The 20,602-nt window shown below is 46.5% G+C and overlaps 2 protein-coding genes across 2 annotated transcripts; one reads left to right on the top strand and one right to left on the bottom strand.

Annotated features, from left to right (window-relative positions):
- Positions 1 to 3,280: 3,280 nt before the first annotated feature.
- Positions 3,281 to 19,438, bottom strand: DEFB136 (defensin beta 136). The gene is made up of 3 exons (XM_010384595.2): positions 18,903 to 19,438; positions 3,879 to 4,123; positions 3,281 to 3,462 (listed from the first exon to the last, which is right to left on the bottom strand). The coding sequence occupies exons 2-3, from the start codon at positions 3,931 to 3,933 to the stop codon at positions 3,281 to 3,283; spliced, it is 237 nt and encodes a 78-aa protein (XP_010382897.1). The 5' UTR covers positions 3,934 to 4,123; positions 18,903 to 19,438.
- Positions 15,072 to 17,414, top strand: DEFB135 (defensin beta 135). The gene is made up of 2 exons (XM_010384596.2): positions 15,072 to 15,135; positions 17,124 to 17,414. The coding sequence occupies exons 1-2, from the start codon at positions 15,072 to 15,074 to the stop codon at positions 17,291 to 17,293; spliced, it is 234 nt and encodes a 77-aa protein (XP_010382898.1). The 3' UTR covers positions 17,294 to 17,414.
- Positions 19,439 to 20,602: the final 1,164 nt, after the last annotated feature.

Below are 20,602 nucleotides of genomic sequence, written 5' to 3'. Positions count from 1 at the left end.
GCACACCACCTGGATCTGACAGGTGCAGCTCACCATTGTTCGATGGTCGGGGGAAAGAAGGCAGGGAATTTAGCTGCTATCCTGCTGTGGCTGACCATACTTTCTAATAGGCCAGGCCTGAACCTCAGGGTCTGCCTGTGACCCACCAGCCATGCCACGCTCAGTCCTGTCTGCTGGGATGTCTGGGCATGAGCCCAGCACAGTGGCCAGTTACTGTGGAGATAGGAGACATGTGCTCCCTGCCAAAGGCCAGTTTCAGGAAACTGATGAGACCTCTGCTCTTATTTGGGATCTCTGAACATCCAGTGGTAGGGACAGCTAGTCTTGCTAACAGAATCCTTCCTTTCTTAGGGTCTGACACCATCTCAGTGATGGTGGACATTATAATGATCTCGGGGGACACAACAGGACCTGGTTCTGTTGTGCAGAAGTTGATTGCTTATCTCTGGTCCCCTCACTCCCAGACCAACGACCAGAGGGAGAACTTGAACTGGTTTCTGGAAGGGCCCCACAGAGGCAATGCTTAATGCAAGAGCATCCTCTCCTTTTCACTCCTCTCATCCCACCTGCTCGTTCCACTAAGAATGGTTGTTTCCGGCCTGGTTTTTGGAGTTTTTGAGATGCACAATCAGGAACTGGGTGGTAAGAGGAGTCTGACATCTGTTGAACAAAAGCCGAGCTTCTGCATACCTGGATCTTGAAAGGCAGAGATGCTGGCTTTTGGAAAAGCACCGTGGCTCCATATCTGAACCGTTTAATGTAACTTGACAGACACAATATGGGGAGTCCTCTGTGATTATTATTTGACAGCTGAGTACTTTTGAAAATATGTGACTTGGCCGGGTGTGGTGGCTCATACCTGTAATCCCAGCACTTTGGGAGGTCGAGGTGGATGGATCACCTGAGGTCAGGAGTTGGAGAGCAGCCCGGCTAATTTTTGTATTTTTGTGGAGATGGAGTTTCACCATGTTGGCCAGGCTAGTATCGAACTCAGGTTATCTGCCTGCCTCGGCTTCCCAAAGTGCTGGGATTACAGGCATGAGCCACTGCACCTGGCCGGATTTCTTGGTTTCAAGTAACACACATCAACTCTGGATATCTTAAGCATACAGAGAGTACTGGGAATATATCTTGCCCCCACAGAATAGGTGTGAGATATGCCCATAAACCAAGGGGGCTCTGCAGGGCTGTTCTGTCTAATCATGGTCCTGAAACAGTTTGCTGCACCAGGACGAGCTGGTATCTCGATGGCACCCATGTGGTTCTGTCATTCACTCTAGTAAAATTTCTGGAGACTTAGGTCCCTAAGCCTAAATTGTGGACCCTCCCCATGGCTGCCCTGGGACTTGGAGAGTGAGACTGACACCTGTGGCCCCCGCAGAGACGCTGCCCACTGACTCAAAGTTCACATCCAGTGGGCTACAGGGTCAGTACATTACGCTGTTTGTGTGTGATAATTTAGTATTCTTGTTTCTTGTGTGGGTTTTCAGCAAAAGTAATTGTAAAGTTTCGGTCCTCTCTGAATGCCACTGGAGAGAGTTGTGTCTTTTCTGCACCCCACTGTCAAAGTTAGAGCAGCATCTCCACCAGGCTGGAGTGACCATGGCCTTAGAAACTGCAAGAAAAGCGTTGGGGTGTGTAGCTTTTTTTAAGCTTTGGATCCTTTTGACATCTGGTGAAAGAATATCCGCTTTTTCCCTTCACCCAGTTTTCTCTTTTATTTTCTATTTTTATGTTAATTTCATTGCATTTATGTTGTTTTGTGAACTTTTGCAATGTCCTTCCCTGTTTTTGTTTGTTTGTTTGTTTTGTTTTTTTTATACGGGGGTAGTTTGAAATGAGCATGTGCAGGTGGTCTGATGCCACAGGCCCACTGTAGACACACTCACAGACCCAAAGGGATGAGCTGAAGCATGATGCCCTCGGAGGCTCGCCTCGTGGACCATGATGATCTCTGGTTTTTCTTCTTTGCTGGAATTTGGGGGATTGATGTTGAGGCTGGGCTCTGAGCAGTCAGCTCACCCCTGCTTAGCATTCAGTGCAGACTTTCAGAGTGTGCCTGCCAGGCACGTTCGTGGAGAAGGGAGATCCTGAAACTCAACTACCCTTCTCTTTTCTTAGTAGAGAATGAGGAGGGTCTCAATGCAGACCTGAGGCCTCTGCCTCCAGGTGGGAACCCTGCAGTGGATGGTGAGGACGTGTTGTTGGACAGTCCTGCCTGGCAGACAGCTGCACATTTGGAATGGGTGTATGGTCCAGTGTGTCACTGCAGTGGTGAAAGTAGCATGTTCAGTGTGTGGGATTTTAGGGTGACACTGATCGTGACTCATGAAAGCCACTGAGTATAGAACCATGAAAGCAACTTGGCAACCAGAAGCATGATGGCTTTAAACCACAGGATGAGCATTGAGGGGCTTGCCATTTGAGGGGTCTAGTTGGATTCTTGCCTCCTCATTGGAACCACAATCTGGCTAGAATCTCATACTTACTAACAGAGAGGTGGTGCAACTTTACACTGAAGACACTGCGTGCAGACTGTCTGGGTTTAATCCCAGGACTAACTCTTGTCATGTGACCTTGGAAATTATTCTTCATCTGCAAAATGGGAGAAATTGTAGATTTTATTGTGTGGAGTAAGTTACCTAATAGACGAAAATCACTCAAATGTGTGACTGGTGCATGGTTAGCTCGTTTCTATGCCCAGAATATATCATCGCTTGGGCCTGTGAACTTGTATTAATCCATCGAATTTTATTATTATTATTTTTTGAGATGGAATCTTGCTCTGTTGTCTAGGCTGGAGTGCAGTGGCACGATCTCGGCTCAATGCAACCTCCGTCTCCCAGGTTCAAGCAATTCTCCTGCCTCAGCCTCCCCGAGTAGCTGGGATTACAGGCACCCACCACCAAACCCAGCTGATTTTTGTATTTTTAGTAGAGATGGGGTTTCATCATGTTGACCAGGCTGGTCACGAACTCCTGACCTCAAGTGATCTGCCTACCTCAGCCTCCCAAAGTGTTGTGGTTACTGGCAGGCGTGAGCCACGGTGCCTGGCCTGAATTTGAATTTGAAAGAGGAATGAGTGATTGGGGATGGGAAGGTAGGAAAAATAATAGGGGATGCATTTCATGGCAGTGCTCCCTTTACAAAATGCTTCTGGAATTTTGCCAGTAAATTATCAGAATCTGGTCCTCATTTGCTGCCCATGGCTCACTTACAAGCTCTCAGATCCTTGCACACAGATTAGGATTTTAGTACTTTGAGCCATTCACATATCTTTTTAATGAGACCATGGATCTTTGGCTTGTGGGGGTCGAAAACGTGTCATATTTTTACAGCAAGACAGAATATTGTGGCAGAACGCAATCCACCTGTATCCTGGTGGACACCCGAAGAAGCAGACGGCCTGCTGGTTAGTGCAGGTGCGAACTTTGACTCCATCATTCCCAAACATACCTTGTCCTGATGCGGGGAGAGACCACAGAAAAGAAAAATCAATCTTCATGAGGCTGGGAGAAATCCTGGCCTGCCGTCACCTCCTGGTGGATGGCTCGTTAGTTGTGATTCACCTCACCTCTTATCACATCTCGGCAAGGCAGATAACGCTCAGGGTAGCCAGAGGCATTGGAGGGGAGATAGGAATTGCAGCATGATCTGTGTGCACAATGACATCCACTCCCCTCCCCGGTGCCCTGGCAGATCTTGCAGCTGCAGCAGCAGCAGAGCAGGGCAGGAGCAGTCTGCTCGCTGTGCCCCTAACCTGCTGGCCCATCTGATATTGGTGTCCTGTTGCTGGGCTTATAGTTAGAGGGTTTTTAAAGCGTCTCAGTCTTTGGGAACCCCCACTTTTATGTTCAGACCCACACCCACTGTTTTACCTGAAGGCAGTAAGATCACCAGGAGGAGGAGTAACGCAGAAAGATGGAGGTTCATGGCCGAAGAGGGCACAGAGCTGAAACTCCCAGGGGTGGCTGCCTGAGAGGCTCCTTTATAGAGCTGGGCTGGGCTGGATGGGGCTGGACGCTGGCTTCACTCTTCCTGGAGGGGCAGACTGAGGAGATCACAGGGTTCTGCAGAATTCGAGGAAGAAAAGGCCCTGGGCCATTCCGTGCTACCTCCTTTCCTACAAACCGCAGGAAAAGAAGAGACTCAGCTAAGGCTGTCATGTTTCCTGATGGCAGAACAGGAGAAAAGACCAGGATCCCCATGCCTAGGCCTGAACACTTTCCCTCTCCCTTCAAGTGTACTTTGATACAAACATGACAGCAAAAATGTCTGTCCTGTCTCTTCTTTCCTCTGGAGCACCACTGAAAGCTCGGGAGCAGAGAGAGAGGGTGTTAGGAAACAGGCTTAATTTAAGCCTGGAAAGACAGTTCTAAGACACAGAGGCTCTCAAGGTGTCAACCACTGGTCTGACCAAGAGAAGGGGCTCAGAACCAGTGGAGAAGGGACAGCTTCCTTGTCTGGTGGCTGACTTATCTACCTGGCTGAAGGCAGATACTGCAAAAAAAAAAAAAAAAAAAAAAAAAAAAAAAAAAAAAAAAAAAGTCCTGGAAAAGTTCGCTGATGGACTTTGTTTTCCAAATGACTGGTGTGAAATGTTGGCTAGGATTAGGGGACTTCGAAGCTTCTAGGAGAGATTTCTTTTTTGGAGTTGAGGAGTTGAAACTCTCACTTAGAAGAGTTGGTTCAGTGCTGTGTTCAAGGTTGGACGCACAGTATCCAGAGTGGAGCCAGACAGGGCTTCTCTGGAGTGACAGAGACTCAGCCCTGGGGAAGGGCCCTTAGGCCTGTCTCTCTTGGGGGTAATGAGGGATGTCTCAGAGTGAAGATGACACTAACTTTGGTTTTGTTCTGACCCTTAAGGCAGGCTTGTACCCAGGCAGCCCACGAACCCACAGGGCTCTGAGTATGTAGCGTGGCAGTAGAGCATGGCGTTACTGGCTATGCTCTGCTTTGCAGGCTTACACGCTCAGATGCATTATTTAGCATCTCAGCCTCAAGATCTGCTTCTCAAAAAGTGCATTGGAAGCTTTTGTGTGTGTTTTCTTTTTGAGGATGAAATGAAATACAGCTTATAAAATGCTTTGCATGCACACTGCCGTACAGTAGGTACCCAATATTATTACTATTATTAATTTTTTTTTGAGACAGAGTCTGGCTCATCACCCAGGCTGGAGTGCAGTGGCCCAAATTCGGCCTACTGCAACCTCCACCTCCTGGGTTCTAACGATTCTCCTGCCTCAGCCTCTGAAGTAGCTGGGACTACAGGTGCCTGCCACCACACCTGGCTAATTTTTGTATTTTTAGTAGAGATGGGGTTTTGCCATGTTGGCCAGGCTGGTCTGGAACTCCTGACCTCAGAGGATCCACTTGCCTCAGCCTCCCAAAGTGCTGGGATTACAGGCATGAGCCACCTCACCCGGCCAACACAGTAAGCACATATATTCTTAATTTTCTGGTTCTTGCTTACTAATCTTTCCCTACTCCTAGGTTATAAAACTATTTCCGGCCGGGCGCGGTGGCTCAAGCCTGTAATCCCAGCACTTTGGGAGGCCGAGACGGGCGGATCACGAGGTCAGGAGATCGAGACCATCCTGGCTAACCCGGTGAAACCCCGTCTCTACTAAAAATACAAAAACTAGCCGGGCGAGGTGGCGGGCGCCTGTAGTCCCAGCTACTCGGGAGGCTGAGGCAGGAGAACGGTGTAAACCCGGGAGGCGGAGCTTGCAGTGAGCTGAGATCTGGCCACTGCACTCCAGCCTGGGCGACAGAGCGAGACTCCGTCTCAAAAAAAAAAAAAAAAAAAAAAAAAACTATTTCCTATGTTATCTTTCTTTTTTCTTTATTATTTTTCTTTCTCATTTAGCTCTATAACCACCTGTGATGATTTCTGTGTATGGTGTAAATTAGTTTATTTTTCCCCCTATGGAAAACCAATTGTTTCAAGACCAAAAATTATTGAAAAGATTGTTGTTTCTCTACTGTCTAGCTGTGCCACCTTTGTTTTAAATCAGGCTCCACATATGCATGAGGCTGATGCTGGAAAACTTCATCTGTTCTATTGTTCTATTTGTCTATATTTGCACTAATGCCATGCTGTCTTACTGCTATAGCTTTATAATAAGTTAATAAGCTTTTAAATAAGATCTATCTATCTATCTATCTATCTATCTATCTATCTATCCTTCTATCTATTTATGGGTCTGTCTCCATCAGAGCCAAATCTTCCCACTTATCTTCTTTTTGTGGGTGAGTGTCTTGACTATTTTTTTTTTTTTTTTTTTATTTCCATACAGATTTTAGAATCAGGTGGTCAAGTTTCCTCAAACAACAGTTCATTATGCTGTTAGTCTTGATTTTTCTCTTTTGTGATGTACAACCTCCTGAATGCCTGTGGGTTGTTGTATTTGTGGACTGAACACATCTTGTATTCATGTGGTAATGAACACTTTACATGAAATGAAGTTGGAAAAGATTCTGCTTCCTAGAGAACAGTGAAAATCCCAAGGACCTGTCTCCCTATCCTGTGAATCCCAGAAGATACCAGTGGGTACACAGAGCTCCTATACCTTAACTTCCCTGGTTAATCTCTTGGGCTTAGGGAGCCTGGAAGTGGAGAGGGGTAGTGTCCGGGGCTCTGACCAAGAGCTCCAAATTTCATAACAGAGCGTAGTAACACAAGGCAGATGATTTAAAGATGACTCACTGCATTTTCCTAGACAATCCTCCTTTTAGAGGATCTTTGTCCTCATACCCAGCCCGTTCCTAGAGAGTTCTTGAAGATGCCAACCTTACTGAAGGTCAGGGATACATTCCCATGGCCCTGCTTAACTCACGTCTATCCCTTTAGGTGGAATCACTTATGTCAAAATGAAGATCAGTCAGTGCAAGGAGGTAGCGTCTCATGTCTGATGAGGGGATCCCAGAGCCTATAATTTCCAGAAGGAGGTGGGAACGCCTCTCCCATTGATCTGGGGGGTCACTGGGGCTGTAATGTGGCTTTACTTTGCCATATAGAACTGATGGGAGAACCGAGGGAAGTTAGAAGGTGAGAGTAAGAATGACTTCCTATATTGCTTCCCACTACTTAAAAACTGGGGGATTTCAACCCAGAAGAATAAAGGGCCTGAACATAACACTCCTCTGGTTCTTCAGGCTACTGGCAAAGCTGGACTTAAATTCTGGCTCTTCTGAGGCTTGCTTCAGGTATCTCCACTCATTCACCATGTTCCTCTAACTGTATATTGGGATAGGACTTAGAGTGAGGGTTAAAGCTCTGAGAGATGACTTCAGACCAAAACCCAAGCCCAAACCCGAGCAGGAAGAGTCTGTCTGGTTTCATATACCAGTTACTTAGACATGAAATTAATAAAGAAATTACTTTCTGCACCTGGGAAAGTTCAGAGAGAAAAATAAGATCTGGTTGTCCCAAGTGATCAAGAAATGCACCTGCCTGGAAGGGACTGTGTAACCAGGTGTATCAATTTATTACCTTTAGTAGGATTTTATTGTGTTTGATTCTTGGTGCATTCAGCAGTGTAGTCTCTGCATGATTTCTTTGGCTGTGAATAGCATCAGTGGTATCTGTAATTCCTCAGTGGCTTGGCTGCAATTGCTAATGGAAGCTATGGTGAGGCTTTGCAGGGGATAGGGATGCTATGTTGGCCAGTCCTAAAGCCCTGGTTGTGGCAATGATGGACCAAGCATGCCTGACCTTGGGTCACTGGGTGGTGTATGTGGGCACCAGTGTTAGCAGGTCCAGGTGGGCCAACTCCAGGCAGATTTCTTGGTACTGGCAGTGACAGTGGAGGGCTGGATGGGTGGGTAGGTTCTCAGGTCCCTGAGCAGCATGAATGGTGTGAGTGAGGCTGGCAGTGGTGCAGGATAACACTCAGGCTCCTAGGTGCACTTGCTAATGTTAGTGGTGGCTATGATGGGCTTGGCAGGCTAGTCTCTAGGCTCCTAGTTAACACACGTGGGTGGCTGTGGTTGGTGGTGTTGGCAGCAGGCTAGGTGGGCCCATCTTCAGGTCCCTAGGGTTAGTGCACAAGGACCAGAGATGGTGGAATGGATCGGGTAATTCCCAGTCCTCAGATGGGGTGCTCAGTATCTGGGGGCGTGATGTCAAGGCCTTGGTGGTGTGCAGGAGTGTAGGCTGTAGTAGGTGGGGCTGAGCGATCTATGGTGGTGAGTGAACAGCCTGACCTCAGAGGTTGTGCTAGAGCACAGCAATTCTGCTGCTGGTATGGGTATGGTTGCTCTCAACAGTCCCTTGCAAGGAGCTCTCAGGCTCTAGGAGTTCATACTTCATTTCCAGCAGTAGCAGTAGCTGCCACGGTGTGTATGGGGAGGGAGCCTGTACTCAGAACAGACACAAAAGCACAGAGGATGTGCTTCTGATAGGGATGAGGTTGGTGATCACAGCCCTAAGCAGAAAATTCTCAGGCTCTGAGTAGTGCTTGCTTCAGCTCCTGGCTGCAATGTTCAGAGCAGTGGAGGGGTCCTGCCTTCTGGGTGTGAGCTCAAGCACAAAGGCCTTGCTACTGGTGAGGGAGTGGTTGCTATTCACAGACCCAGACAAGCAGCTCCTGGGTTCACTCACATTGGCTGCCAGTAGCAGCAGCAGCAGCTGTAGTTTTGTGCATGGGAGTAAAGGAAGAGACCTCACCCTCTGTGTATGGGCTCCAGCACAGGTGTTGTGCTGCTAGTGAGGGTAGGGTGTTATTTACAGACCCAGAGAGGCAGCTCTCGGGCCAACTTGTTTTGACTTCTGGCAGTACCAGCGGCTGCTGCAGTGGCCTGGGGGGTGAGCCCAAGCACAGATGTCATTCTACTGGGGGGGGGGGGGGGAGCAGGGTCACTTCTCACAGTCCCAGACAGGAGCTGTCAGGCTCTGAAAAGCTCACAGTGGGACTCCCTTTGTCCCTGGGAGAGTCTCCTGGGTGCACTGCACCATCCTTTCCCTAGGGAGTAGTAGTCCACTTGGGCTAGAGTGCTGGGGACTCTGTAGCACCACTGGGTTCATCCAGTGCGAGCCACTGCAGCCACCTGGGTGGACATCAGGGGATATCAGTGCGGGTTCTCCTCTGTGGAGATGTGGGGCCTGTTGGTTCCCAGGACAGGATTCAGTCTGGTGGAGGCTGGGCTCTTGCAATAGCACTGTGCTGCAGCTTCTTCCATCTCAGGGGATGTGTATAATTCAACATGACTTCCCCGTGTGGAGCAATGCCCTTGAGCAGTATCCTGATCACCACCCACACTAATCTCAGGGCCCACGTGGGAAAAAAAGCCCTCCTGTTGCTAGGGTTACAGTAGTCTGAGATGGAGATGTGAACCAGTGAGAGTCTCTCACTTACCTTTTCCCAGCAAATGGGAGCCACTCCAGGCTCCTAGCCAACCCACATCCTTCTCCTTCTATGCCTCAAGTGTTTCCTGTGACTTCTCTGTTGAACTCTAGAGTTTTCTCATAGATGTTCTATCTTATGTGTAATTCACAATTTTGTTTCTTTTTTTCTGGAGAGGGAGAGTGTCCCATGTCTTTACTCAGGCGTCTTGACAAAATGAAACTTTGTACCCTTTGACCAATATCTCCCCTCTCTGCACTCCTGGCCCTAGCCTCTGGTAACCACCATTCTCCCTGCTTCTGAGATCGACTTTTCTAGAGTCCACATATAAGTAACATTATGTAGTATTTGTCTTTCTGTGCTTGGCTTATTTCGCTTAGCATAATGCACTAAGGGTATTTTAATGCTGTGCTTAGGAGTTTAAGCTGGGGGAATCAAGTCCACGCTTGTTTTAATATGGGTTTATGGTGTTGTAAAATCAGAGTCATGGAGACCCATTACAAGGCTTTATGACTCCAAGATCAAGTGAGAAGTAAAGTAAGAGTATTGGCAGTAGTGCAAAAAGGAGAATATTCATCTCAAGAGCAATAAGAAATAAAATAAATACTTGATTTTTGTTATCTGTGGAATTTAGAAAGACAAAGGTAGTTAGGATAATTTCCAGGTTTCTGGTTTAAATTTGTGGATTCAGTGGTGAAGTTCACTGGGAACACCAGAGGTTTTGGGAGGAAGGATGAGAAGACAATTAGTAATGTTTTGGAGAGGTTGAGTCTGAGTTTCCTGTAGGACGTCTAGGTGGAGCAGCCAAGTAGACAGTTGGGAAGTTTAAAAGTGGAACTGCGATTGCATATATAAATTTTAGAATCAATAGTCAAAGAGTCATAAAAATGGATGAATTCAACAAGAGAGATTCAGAAGAGTAAGAGGAAAATAAGATTGAGGAACAAATCTCACATCAGCATTTGTGGCAAAAAAGGGGAGGTAGAATTGTGGAAAAGACTCTGACAATGTGCCTGAAAGGTACAAAGCAATCCAGGAAGATTATGATGTGATACAGAACAAGAACATCATCTTAAGAAGCAAATACTTGGAGAGGATGCTGATGTGGTTTGGCTATGTCCCTACCTAAATCTCACCTTGAATTGTAATAGTCCTCACGTGTCAAGGGCAGGGCCAGGTGGAAGCCATCCTGAAGTGTTTTCCACAGGGCAAATGCATAAATCAATTTCAGTTTTATAAAAGGTCATTTTGGTTACCAAGTGGAGGATAAATGGTAAATATCTAAAAATGATATAGGAGCCATTTAAGAGGCCATTTACTGAGTTTGGTGACAGAGGTGATGGCATGGACGCAGTGGCAGCAGTGGAGATAGAAATTGGTGAGTACGAACCATATGTTGGAGGCAGAACTGGGAACGTTTGATGAGCAGTTCAATGTGGACAGGGTGAGGGAAAGGCAGTGTCCAGATCATGTCAGGTATCGTTCTGAAAATGGCATGGGGCTGGCAGGAGATTGGGGCTTCCTTGTCCCCTGGTGTGTGGAGCCTCCAGATTTGTTCTTTTTGCTTAGTCTTGCTTTAGCTCTGTGGGCTCCTTTTTTTGTGGTTCCATATACATTTTAGGATTGCTTTTTCTAGTTCTGTGAAGAATGATGGTGGCATTTTGATGGGAATTGTGTGCAAAGTTAAGTGAATTTAAATTCTCTGACATCAATTTTCTCTGTGTAATAGGAAGCCAGAGGTTCTCCTGAGAGTAGGATGGGGGTGGGGAGTGATGAGAGCAAATAGCATCTGAGGTTGACTAGAATATATAAAAAAAAGACAACCAAATTTCTAAACTCAGCTTTCCTGTGGAGTCATGTGATGTGTTCTAGTGGCTTTCAGAAGCCTGAGAGCAGAACCAGTTCCATAGATGGCTTTTCTTCTGGGTAAATGTGGTGAAAGAAAAATGAAGAATAATCCGTGTTCTAGAAAAACAGTTGGTTGCTTTGATGTCGTTTGGGTCACAGAGATTACTCAGGAAGACTGAAGATTAACGCTTGTTAGGGGTTGAATTGTAACCCCACAAAAGATGTTGAAGTCCTAACTTCCATCAGCTGTGAATGCAACCTTAGTTGAAGATAGGGTCTTTATGTAGATCAAGTTAAGATGAGGTTATTAGGGTGGACTCTAACCCAATATGACTATGTCCTTATAAGAAGGGCAAAGTTGGACCCAGACACAGATATAAACAGAGGGAAGACAATGTGAAGACACAGGAGAATACCACCCAGAACCGAGGAATGGAGTGGCTGTCGGAAGCCAGGAGGCCTGGACCCGTTCCTTTTCTGACAGCCTTCTGAAAGCATCAACCCTGCCAACAACATGATCTCAGACTTCTGACCTCTAAAACAATGAGACAACACATTTCTGTCGTTTAAGCCACTCGGCTTGTAGTACTTTGTTATGGCAGTCCTAGAAAACTTTTTTTTTTTTTTTTTTTTTTGAGACAAGAGTCTCGCTCTGTCGCCCAGGCTGGAGTGCAGTGGTCGGTTCTCAGCTCACTACAAGCTCTGCCTCCCGGGTTCATGCCATTCTCCTGCCTCAGCCTCCCGAGTAGCTGGGACTACAGGCGCCCGGCACCTTGCCGGCTAGTTTTTTGTATTTTTAGTAGAGACGGGGTTTCACCGTGTTAGCCAGGATGGTCTCGATCTCCTGACCTCGTGATCCGCCCGTCTCGGCCTCCCAAAGTGCTGGGATTACAGGCTTGAGCCACCGCGCCCGGCCACATTTTTTTTTTTTTAACAAAAAAATTGCATTTTGTTGATCTGATATCTCATGTATGTAAGAACATGGTCCATAGTCTTATTGAGCTTGTAGTCAAGTGGAGGAAGCAAAAGTCAAAGAAAAACAAAGGCACAAATATAAAATTCTAATATTCTATATGCTCAGGATGAGAAAGGGTCCTTTGAGAGAGATTTACAAGAGGGAACCTAATTTTTTATTGGGTTTCTTACATTCTGTGGAAGAGACAGATACTGTCCCTCTAAATGAGACTATGCGTTAGGTGAGGATGAGAAGGTGAGTGGTACAGATTTCCAGACTGTGCAAAGAGCACACGTGAAAGCTTTGAGGTTGACATGTTTGAGAATACTGAAGGCCAGTATGGTGCAGTGCAGTGAGAGACAGAACAAATGAGAGGACTTGGGTGGGGGGATAAGCCAGGGACCAGGCCAGTATCCACACTAAGAAGTTTCCACTTTAACTCAAAAGGAAGCCATCCTGAAGGGTTTTCCACAGGGCAAATGCATGAATCAATTTCAGTTTTTATAAAAAGGTCATTTTGGTTACCAAGTGGAGGATAAAAGGTAAATATCTAAAAATGCTATGGGAACCATTTAAGAGGCCATTTACTGAGTTTAGTGACAGACAGCGATGGCATGGACGCAGTGGCAGCAGTGAAGACAGAAATGGGTGGTTGTGAACTGTATGTTGGACACAGAACTGGGAATGTTTGATGAGTGATTCAATGTGGACCGGGTGAGGGAAAGGCGGTGTCTGGATCATGTCAGGTATTGTTCAGAAAATTGTGAAGTAGGGCTTACATGTCCTCTGGTGTGTGGAGCCTGGGTCAATGAACAGCCTCCAGTCACCAAGGCTGCTAGGAAGCAGTGTCCTTAGAGAAGAACCTAGCATTTTGCCAAGACACAGAGATGGAAGAGTGTTCTTGGGGAAGGCATAAAGTAGAAGCTATGTTTATAGTACAACTGTGGTTCTGGAGGGCACAGTGGGAAGGGTTGAGATGGAGACAGATGGGTTGGTTGGAGAAGAGAAGATCAGGACCATGGGGGCTGAGAGAGTGCACATCAGGCTGTACCTAATACTGCCGGTTGGACAGTGGGTCTCAGGAGAGTCCCTTAGTGCACTTGTGCTTGCTTGATCTTTTCTCTTTGTGCTCCTCAAAACTCAGGTCCTCTATTCTTTCTCTATTCACTGATTTTCTGCTCTGTAGTTCTTTATGAGTCTTTCACAGATGTGTAATCTCAACCAGATCATAAACATCCTGAAGCTGGAAAACAAGAGTCCATTGAAGTGGCATATATTTGATGCATTCTTGTGAATAAAACAAGGACAGAGAGAGGCAAGCATGTGTTCCTAGTTCTGGCTATTTCACTCTCTAGTTGGAGAAGCAACATCTCTAGTTTTATTTCTTTAAATAGAGAAGCGGGTCTCACTATGTTGCCCATGCTGATCTTGAACGCCTGGCCTCAAGTGATCTTCTCACCTCGGCCTCCCAAAGTGCTGGGATTACAGGCACATGTCAACACACCTGGCCAATATCTATAGTTTTAAATGTCTTCTTTGTTATATGGGTGTAACAGTTCCTTAAATGTATGTATGTTTTTTAAAGGATTGTCCTCAAGAATTACTTCATTTGGCCTTACAACAAGCCTTCTTGATAGGTGGGACTGATGGAGTACAACCTTCTTTTTTTTTTTTTTTTTGAGATAGGATCTCACTGTGTCACCCAGGCTGGAGTGCACAGTGCAATCATGGCTCACTACAGCCTCGACCTCCTGGGTTCAGGTGATCCTCCCACCTCAGCCTCCTGAGTAGCTAGGACTACAGGCGCTCACTACCATGCCTGGCTAATTTTTGTATTTTTTGAAGAGACGGGGTTTTGCCATGTTGCCCAGGCTGGTCTTGAACTCCTGAGCTCAAGCACTCCAACCCCCTTGGCCTCCCAAAGCTTTAGAATTAACAGGCGTGAACAACCGCACCCAGCCAGGTGTACAACCTTCTTTACAAGTGAGGAAACTGATGGTCAGAGAGGTAGAGTAAGTGCTTTATTAAAAGCTTGTCAAGCTACTGCATGCAGAGTCCAGACCAGAAAGACTTTTTGATTCTGGGTTTTGTGTTCTTCATGCAATATCAGATAAAGTTGTTGAAAAACTTAAAACACTTCAAAAACTGTCAAACGCTGTCGACCTTTAGTCCCTCCAAGCAAGAATTTTGTCATAAATTCTTTGCCTGCCCCCCACTACCGGGCACACAGCATATGCCCAATAGGGAGCAATAAAACTCAGTGTTTTTCCCCGGGTCATGTTACAGGTGCTATGGGGACTTGCTTTTTCCATGCTATTTTTGAGGAGTTCTTATTTTCCTAAAGAGATTGCAGCTATCCCAGAATTGGGCAAGGCCATACTTTAGTACTTCTGTATATAGGAGTCAGGGAAGCCTGCTTGTAAGTCGTGTTGCTACCATTTAGGATCCATGTGAGCTTGGGAAAGTCATTTCTTCCACCGGAGACTCTTTATTTTTGCTTTTAAATTGGAGAGAATCACGCCTACCTGGATTTCGTGTGTGTGTGTGTAAGGCTGAAAAAAGAAAAAATCCTTTTTGTCAACTACATAAGGCAGCCTTATGGTTCTCTGCACACTAGAGGCATTTGTTAAGTGGATGTCCAATGAAGATACCCAGACACCTGCACAGCATCCTACCAGGGCCTAGAATAGGGCTGCCTACACAGTGTGCATGCAGTTGCTAGCATGCCTGTGGCACCCAGGAAGTGCGCTTTCATGAAGAGATGTCATGTTCAAACAGACAGTTTGCTGATTGGATTGTTCAGTGGAGCAGGCAGTTGTTCTTGTTCCAAAAGGTTCACTAGCCATGCAGCCCCCCATCTCGTCAAAGCTGCATAGAGAGTGACTTTCCCTGGCACTGCAGCTGCTTCTTTGCTGATTGGTATGGCCACAAGGAGCGTCCTCTTGGCCCTCGTGGTCCTTGACTTGCTCATCTATGTTCCACCAGGTAAAACGGAGTCCCCTCCTTGTAGAATTAGGAACAGTAAAGGGAAAAAAGGTGTGAGGTTCTACAAGAGTGAGAAAAAGGCAGGACGTGGACAAAGGAAGCTGCAACAGGGAGGAAGGTGAGCAGAGATGGACATGCTGGGCTGGTCCAGAATGGAGAAAAGATCCAAAGGACATAGAACAGGAGGTGGCTCTCTTCAGAAAAGAAACTGGTTATGGATTTTGCTCTGGGGAGTTGGTGAAGTTTGAGGGGAAGGCTGGACTACTGGTATTGGCAGAAGTAGGGCAGAGCAAAAAGATGAGACTTTCAAAGAACAGGGAGGACTTGGGGGTGAGGAGGAGGCTGTTCTTTGAGGACTCTTAGAACTTGTCTTTCACAGTCAGCCACCCATATTATTTTTCACTCATTTGGAAGCCAAGGTAAATTTTATACTGAGCAGACTCCACAGACACAGCTGGTTAAGATGTATTACGTTAACTTATAGCATGATGAGGTCCTATGAAACATCAGTTTGAGAGGTCAGAATTTACATTCTCTGGACAGAAGCCAGCAACTTGGTGATAATGAGAAGAGTCTACTTCAGTCACTAAAGTGTAGGTTCTCAAAACTGTTTTGCTTGTGTTTTTCTGGGATCAGCAGAGAGCCCCTACCCATTGCCTCAAACCTTCATATATAAAGTATATCACTCAAGGACCAAGTGTGAAGTGTTTAAAAGACAGATATGAGGCTGGGCACGGTGGTCACGCCTGCAATCCAAGCACTTTGGGAGGCTGAGTCGAGTGGATCACCTGAGGTCAGGAGTTCGAGACCAGTCTAGCCAACGTGGTGAAATCCCTTCTCTACTAAAATTACAAAATTAGCCGGGCGTGGTGGCGTGTGCCTGTCCCAGCTACTCGTGAAGCGGAGACAAGAGGATAGCTTGAACCCGGGAGGTGGAGGTTGCAGTGAGCTGAGATGGTGCCATTGCACTCCAGCCTGGGTAACAAGAGTGAAACTCCATCTCAAAAAAAAAGAAAAAAGGAAAAAGAAAACCAAGATAGATATGAACGAGGACCATGTTGAGATGAGGGCTGATGTCCTGCATAGTGGGACCTCTGGACACTTTGCAATGTGTCTCTACTGGACTCCTTTGTCCCCAGAAAGGTGCCTGAGGTCTAGCGAGCACACGGTGGGTAAGTTTGCCTGCTAATGGCCCTTGACCATACCACATTGATTATTTTCACACCACAAAGGCTCAATCTATGGATTGAGTTTAAGAGTTTACCCTCTTAAACTGCCTTCCTATTACCTCCCCTCCACCCTTTGGTTTCCAGAGGCTCCCAGTTCTTAAGGTCTAGAAAAATTACTAGCAATAAATTTCCATATTTGTCTCAGGTATTTCAAACCATTTCACACTCATGCTCCCATGGGTGCAAAGTAACTTACAGCATGATGAAGTGCAAAGTACCCATGGGAGAATGGGTACTTCTTAAGTACCTTGTGATGAAGCACTTGACAAAAAATCATGCAGAATGTTATTGGGGAATACAGGGATAGAACTTTAGGCTTCTAAAATTCCAGTTCAGGAATCTTTCTTTCTTTATGCTGATACTTTGAGAATCACAAACTGCCTCAGGTAGCTATTCCAGACCCTGCATGCCTCCTGGTATGGGACCTCCGCAGGCTCCTGGGATGACTTCCATGTCTGAATGTTCTTTCTGAAGCAAATAGTCTCAAGCTGAAGATGTTGGGTCCTGTTAACTCCACATAGTTGATCAGTAATTCATGTAACTTATTGTGGGTTCATATAATGGCTTATAAGAGGGCCCCTGGTAAACAAGGTAAGAGCAACTGAAAAGGGGCATCCAGCTATAAAATGTCTTGAGTATCTTTGATCGTGTCTAATTCATCATTAAAAAGTGAAAAGTATGGTCTGAAGTCTTATTTATCCATGGCAACATGACACTGCAGGACACTAACTGTGCATTAACCTTTGTTTCTCTTGGCAGGTAGAAGTGGACCCAATGTCTACATACAAAAAATCTTTGCTTCATGTTGGCGACTGCACGGTTCTTGCAGGCAAAAATGTTTAAAAAAAGAAGAATATCATATTTTGTGTGATACTACACGTTTATGCTGTGTAAACCCAAAGTATTTACCTATACTGACTGGGAAATAGTTGTGAGTACCCGAAAGCTGTTGCTGATTTCCTCTGGGAACCCAGGTCCCTCTCAGTTGCACCATTCGATTAAAACAATGGCTTTAGCCTACCAGTGTTCCCGTGTCTGCTGTATTTCTCTCTATTGTCTCTCCTATAGAAATACTCTAATTCCTTGTATTTAGTACTTTTTCTTTTTATTAATTTATCGCTTCTTAAAAGTCTCTTAAGAACCTTTTGAAGTATAACATACAATGAAAACGTACAAATCATGACTAAACATCATCCTGATGAATTGCACAAATTTAACACACCCGTGTAACCAGCACCCTGCCCCCAAAAAGAATATTACAACATCCCAGGCACTACCAGTCACTACTACACACAAAATAATTCCTAGTCTGACTTTTAATAGGAAGGTCCTGACATCTATTTTTGAACTTTATATAAATGGAATTGTAGGTATTCCTTTGTGTCTGGCTGCTTCTACACTACACTACTTTTGTGAAGTTTATTAATCTGTTTCATGTAATTGTAGTTTATACTTCTCAATGGCATATTGTATTACACTGGGAAAGATATTACAATTTATTTGAATGTTCTAAGTGAAGATGGTCTTATTTGTAGTTTCCAGTTTTTGCTTTTATAAATAGGGTTGTGGTGCAGGCATTTCTGTGGGGGTTATATAACTAGGTGAGAAATTGCTAGGGCACAGGCATACATTCAGTTTTAGTAAATACATGGCATCTGATTGTCTTCCAAATTGGTTGTACCAATTTATACTCTCATCCACAATGTCTGAGCATTCTCGTTGCTTTACATTCTTGTCCACATCTAGTATTTTACACCTTTAAAAGAATATTCTAGGGAGTATACAGTGATGACATATGGAGTTTAATTTGTGTTGCATGGATGACTAATGAAGCTGAGCACCTTCTCAGATGTTTATTGGCCTAAGATATCCTTATTTGTGATACGACCCTTCAAGACGTTCTCCCACTTTTCTATTGGATTGTCTAACGTGGGAACCTACTAAGGAACACTCGTGGTTTGATGTTGAAAACAATGACGCGAAAGTCATATTGAAAATATTTAAGTTGAAATGTTGAGTATGTTATAGTTTGCAATGGACAAAGACGTTTTGTGCTGTTTAGGATGACCAGGCCACAAAAATGTTTCTATCCTTGAAAAATTAAGAATACTTTTCCAAAATGGTGGATTAGAGGAACTGCTAGCATACCTCTCCCACTAGGAAGGACAAAATAGTGTGTACAGATTCACATTGTGAACTGTTTTTCAGGAAGCAACGCAATAGCGGAACAGGAAAACCACAGGAATCTATTGATGTTTTGAAGGAAGCAGGAGGCTGCAGCCTACACTGAGTCAGGCGAAGGGCTGCGAGTCCCCTGAGTGTGAGAGAGGGAATTTGCCTCTGGGATACACACGCCCACTAGGGATCCTGAAAGTCCAGGACACAAGGTGGGGGTGCTGAGGGGGAAGCCCTAACCCAACCTAACGCAGGAACCGACTTGGGGAGGGTTATGGAATATAAAGTATTCCATACTTTCAGGGGGAGACCCTTGCATGCACTTCCAGATCCCAGCGTGGACTGAGCGCAGCCATTCCTTACCGTTGCTCACGGGAGGCCTTGCGACCAGCTACGAAGTTCAGGCGCTGGCTGCAGGTTCAAAGAAGCTCCCAACGGGGTTACAATACAACCTCGGGTGGGGACGAACTTCCTTGGCCAGGGCCAGGGCGGTGGAGGGTGAAAAGCGGGCTGCAAGTGGAGGAGCCACAGGTGCAGGAGTCGTGGGTGCAGAAACTGCAATCGCAGGAGCCACGGGGGCTTTGCAGCGGGCAGGGAGGGGCGTGGCCTGAACGCCCGGACTGCGGTCTCTGCGGGGAAAGCTTGTGACTCCCGGCAGCCGCGAGTTCCGGCGACAGCCTGACTGGAACCCAGCTCGCTGCTTTCAGTGGAACACCGTGGGAGTGGATCTGCCTTGCCAAGTGGGTAGGAACTGTGGATTTTACCACCGCCCGCTGCTCCCTGCCCCTTGCACAGACTCTTCTATGGAGCAGGCGCAGAAACGCTCCCCTCTGAAACATCAACCCAGTAGCCTGAGACCCGCTCCCATCCCCCAACACCCACAGAAGCTCCTGCTTTTTCTGCACATGGAGACCAGTGTGCAAGCCCGTCCGACCCAGCCCCTACCTAGCTTTGCCCCGCCACCCGCCCCGGTAACTCAACGCAAGGGACGGTCTCTTGGGAGCTACATGGCCCCACCCACGTCCGGAGAAACCAGAGTGTCTCCCTCTGGGCCACACGAGGCAAGCAAAAATCCCACTGCTGCTGCCGCAGCTGCTGCTGCTTTGCCAGCGCCACCTCCTGGCTGGAGGCCAGCCGACACAGTCCGTGACAGTAGCTCCTGGTAGATTAACATTGCACCCGGGAAGGAGAAAATTGCCATGGGATCTCGGTTATCACCACTGCCCGCACCACTCTGGCTAACCAGGAGGTCCTGAGTCTGTCCACATGACCAGTTCATTACTACTGTAACCCGCATTCAAGAAAGCCAACACACTAAGGCTGTCAATAACCAAGGAATTTTAGAGTCTGTGTCTCAACCTTGCCACCACCATTAGACCTGGTGTTGCTACCCACTGCTGGGAAACTTGAGCATAGGTCACATAACTGGATCCCTTGGAGACATTCCCCAACACCAGCCTGGAGTGTGCCAACTTCTCTGGGCAGCTAGACCCAGAGGAACAACAACACTCACAGTAATCTGGCTCCCAGGGACTCCCACTTGCAGGGGAAGGAGGAGTACACCACATCAAGGGAACACCCTGTGGGACAAAAGAATCCAGGCGGCAGGCCTTGAGCACCAGATGGAAGGCTTCCTTCAGTAGAGGCACAGTTAAAGTGTTGGGCTCAGCAGGGAAGGTCTTCAGCTCTATCCCAACAGTCAGATAGCTCTGGTGCACGTGAAGGGTCTTGGAGAAAAGGAAGTCTTTCTCATGTTGTCCACCACCATAGGCACAGTTGGGCTTCTCCCATGGGAGCTTAGTGTGGGTGCAATTACAGACAGTCTTCCTGGAACACATCCCCTAGAGGGAGGAGCACCCTCTAGGTTTCAAGGTTGCATGAGAGGCAGAGCCACAATTACTTTCTATTTGGAACATCAACGTTCCTACAGATGAAAAAAAGGCCTGTCAGTCAGCTCCTGAACAGCAGGAACACTGGGACAGGAGCATGCCTGAGAGGTGGGTAACTTTTCTAGTGATCTGGCAGCAGGGCTGAGGTGGCTCCAACCCTTCCCCCAATAAGAC

The sequence above is a fragment of the Rhinopithecus roxellana genome, chromosome 9 (genome assembly GCF_007565055.1).
Source record: "Rhinopithecus roxellana isolate Shanxi Qingling chromosome 9, ASM756505v1, whole genome shotgun sequence".
NCBI classification, from domain to species: domain Eukaryota; kingdom Metazoa; phylum Chordata; class Mammalia; order Primates; family Cercopithecidae; genus Rhinopithecus; species Rhinopithecus roxellana.
The sequence above is the reverse complement of the archived record's forward strand: the minus strand, read 5'-3'. Positions and strand labels throughout refer to the sequence as shown.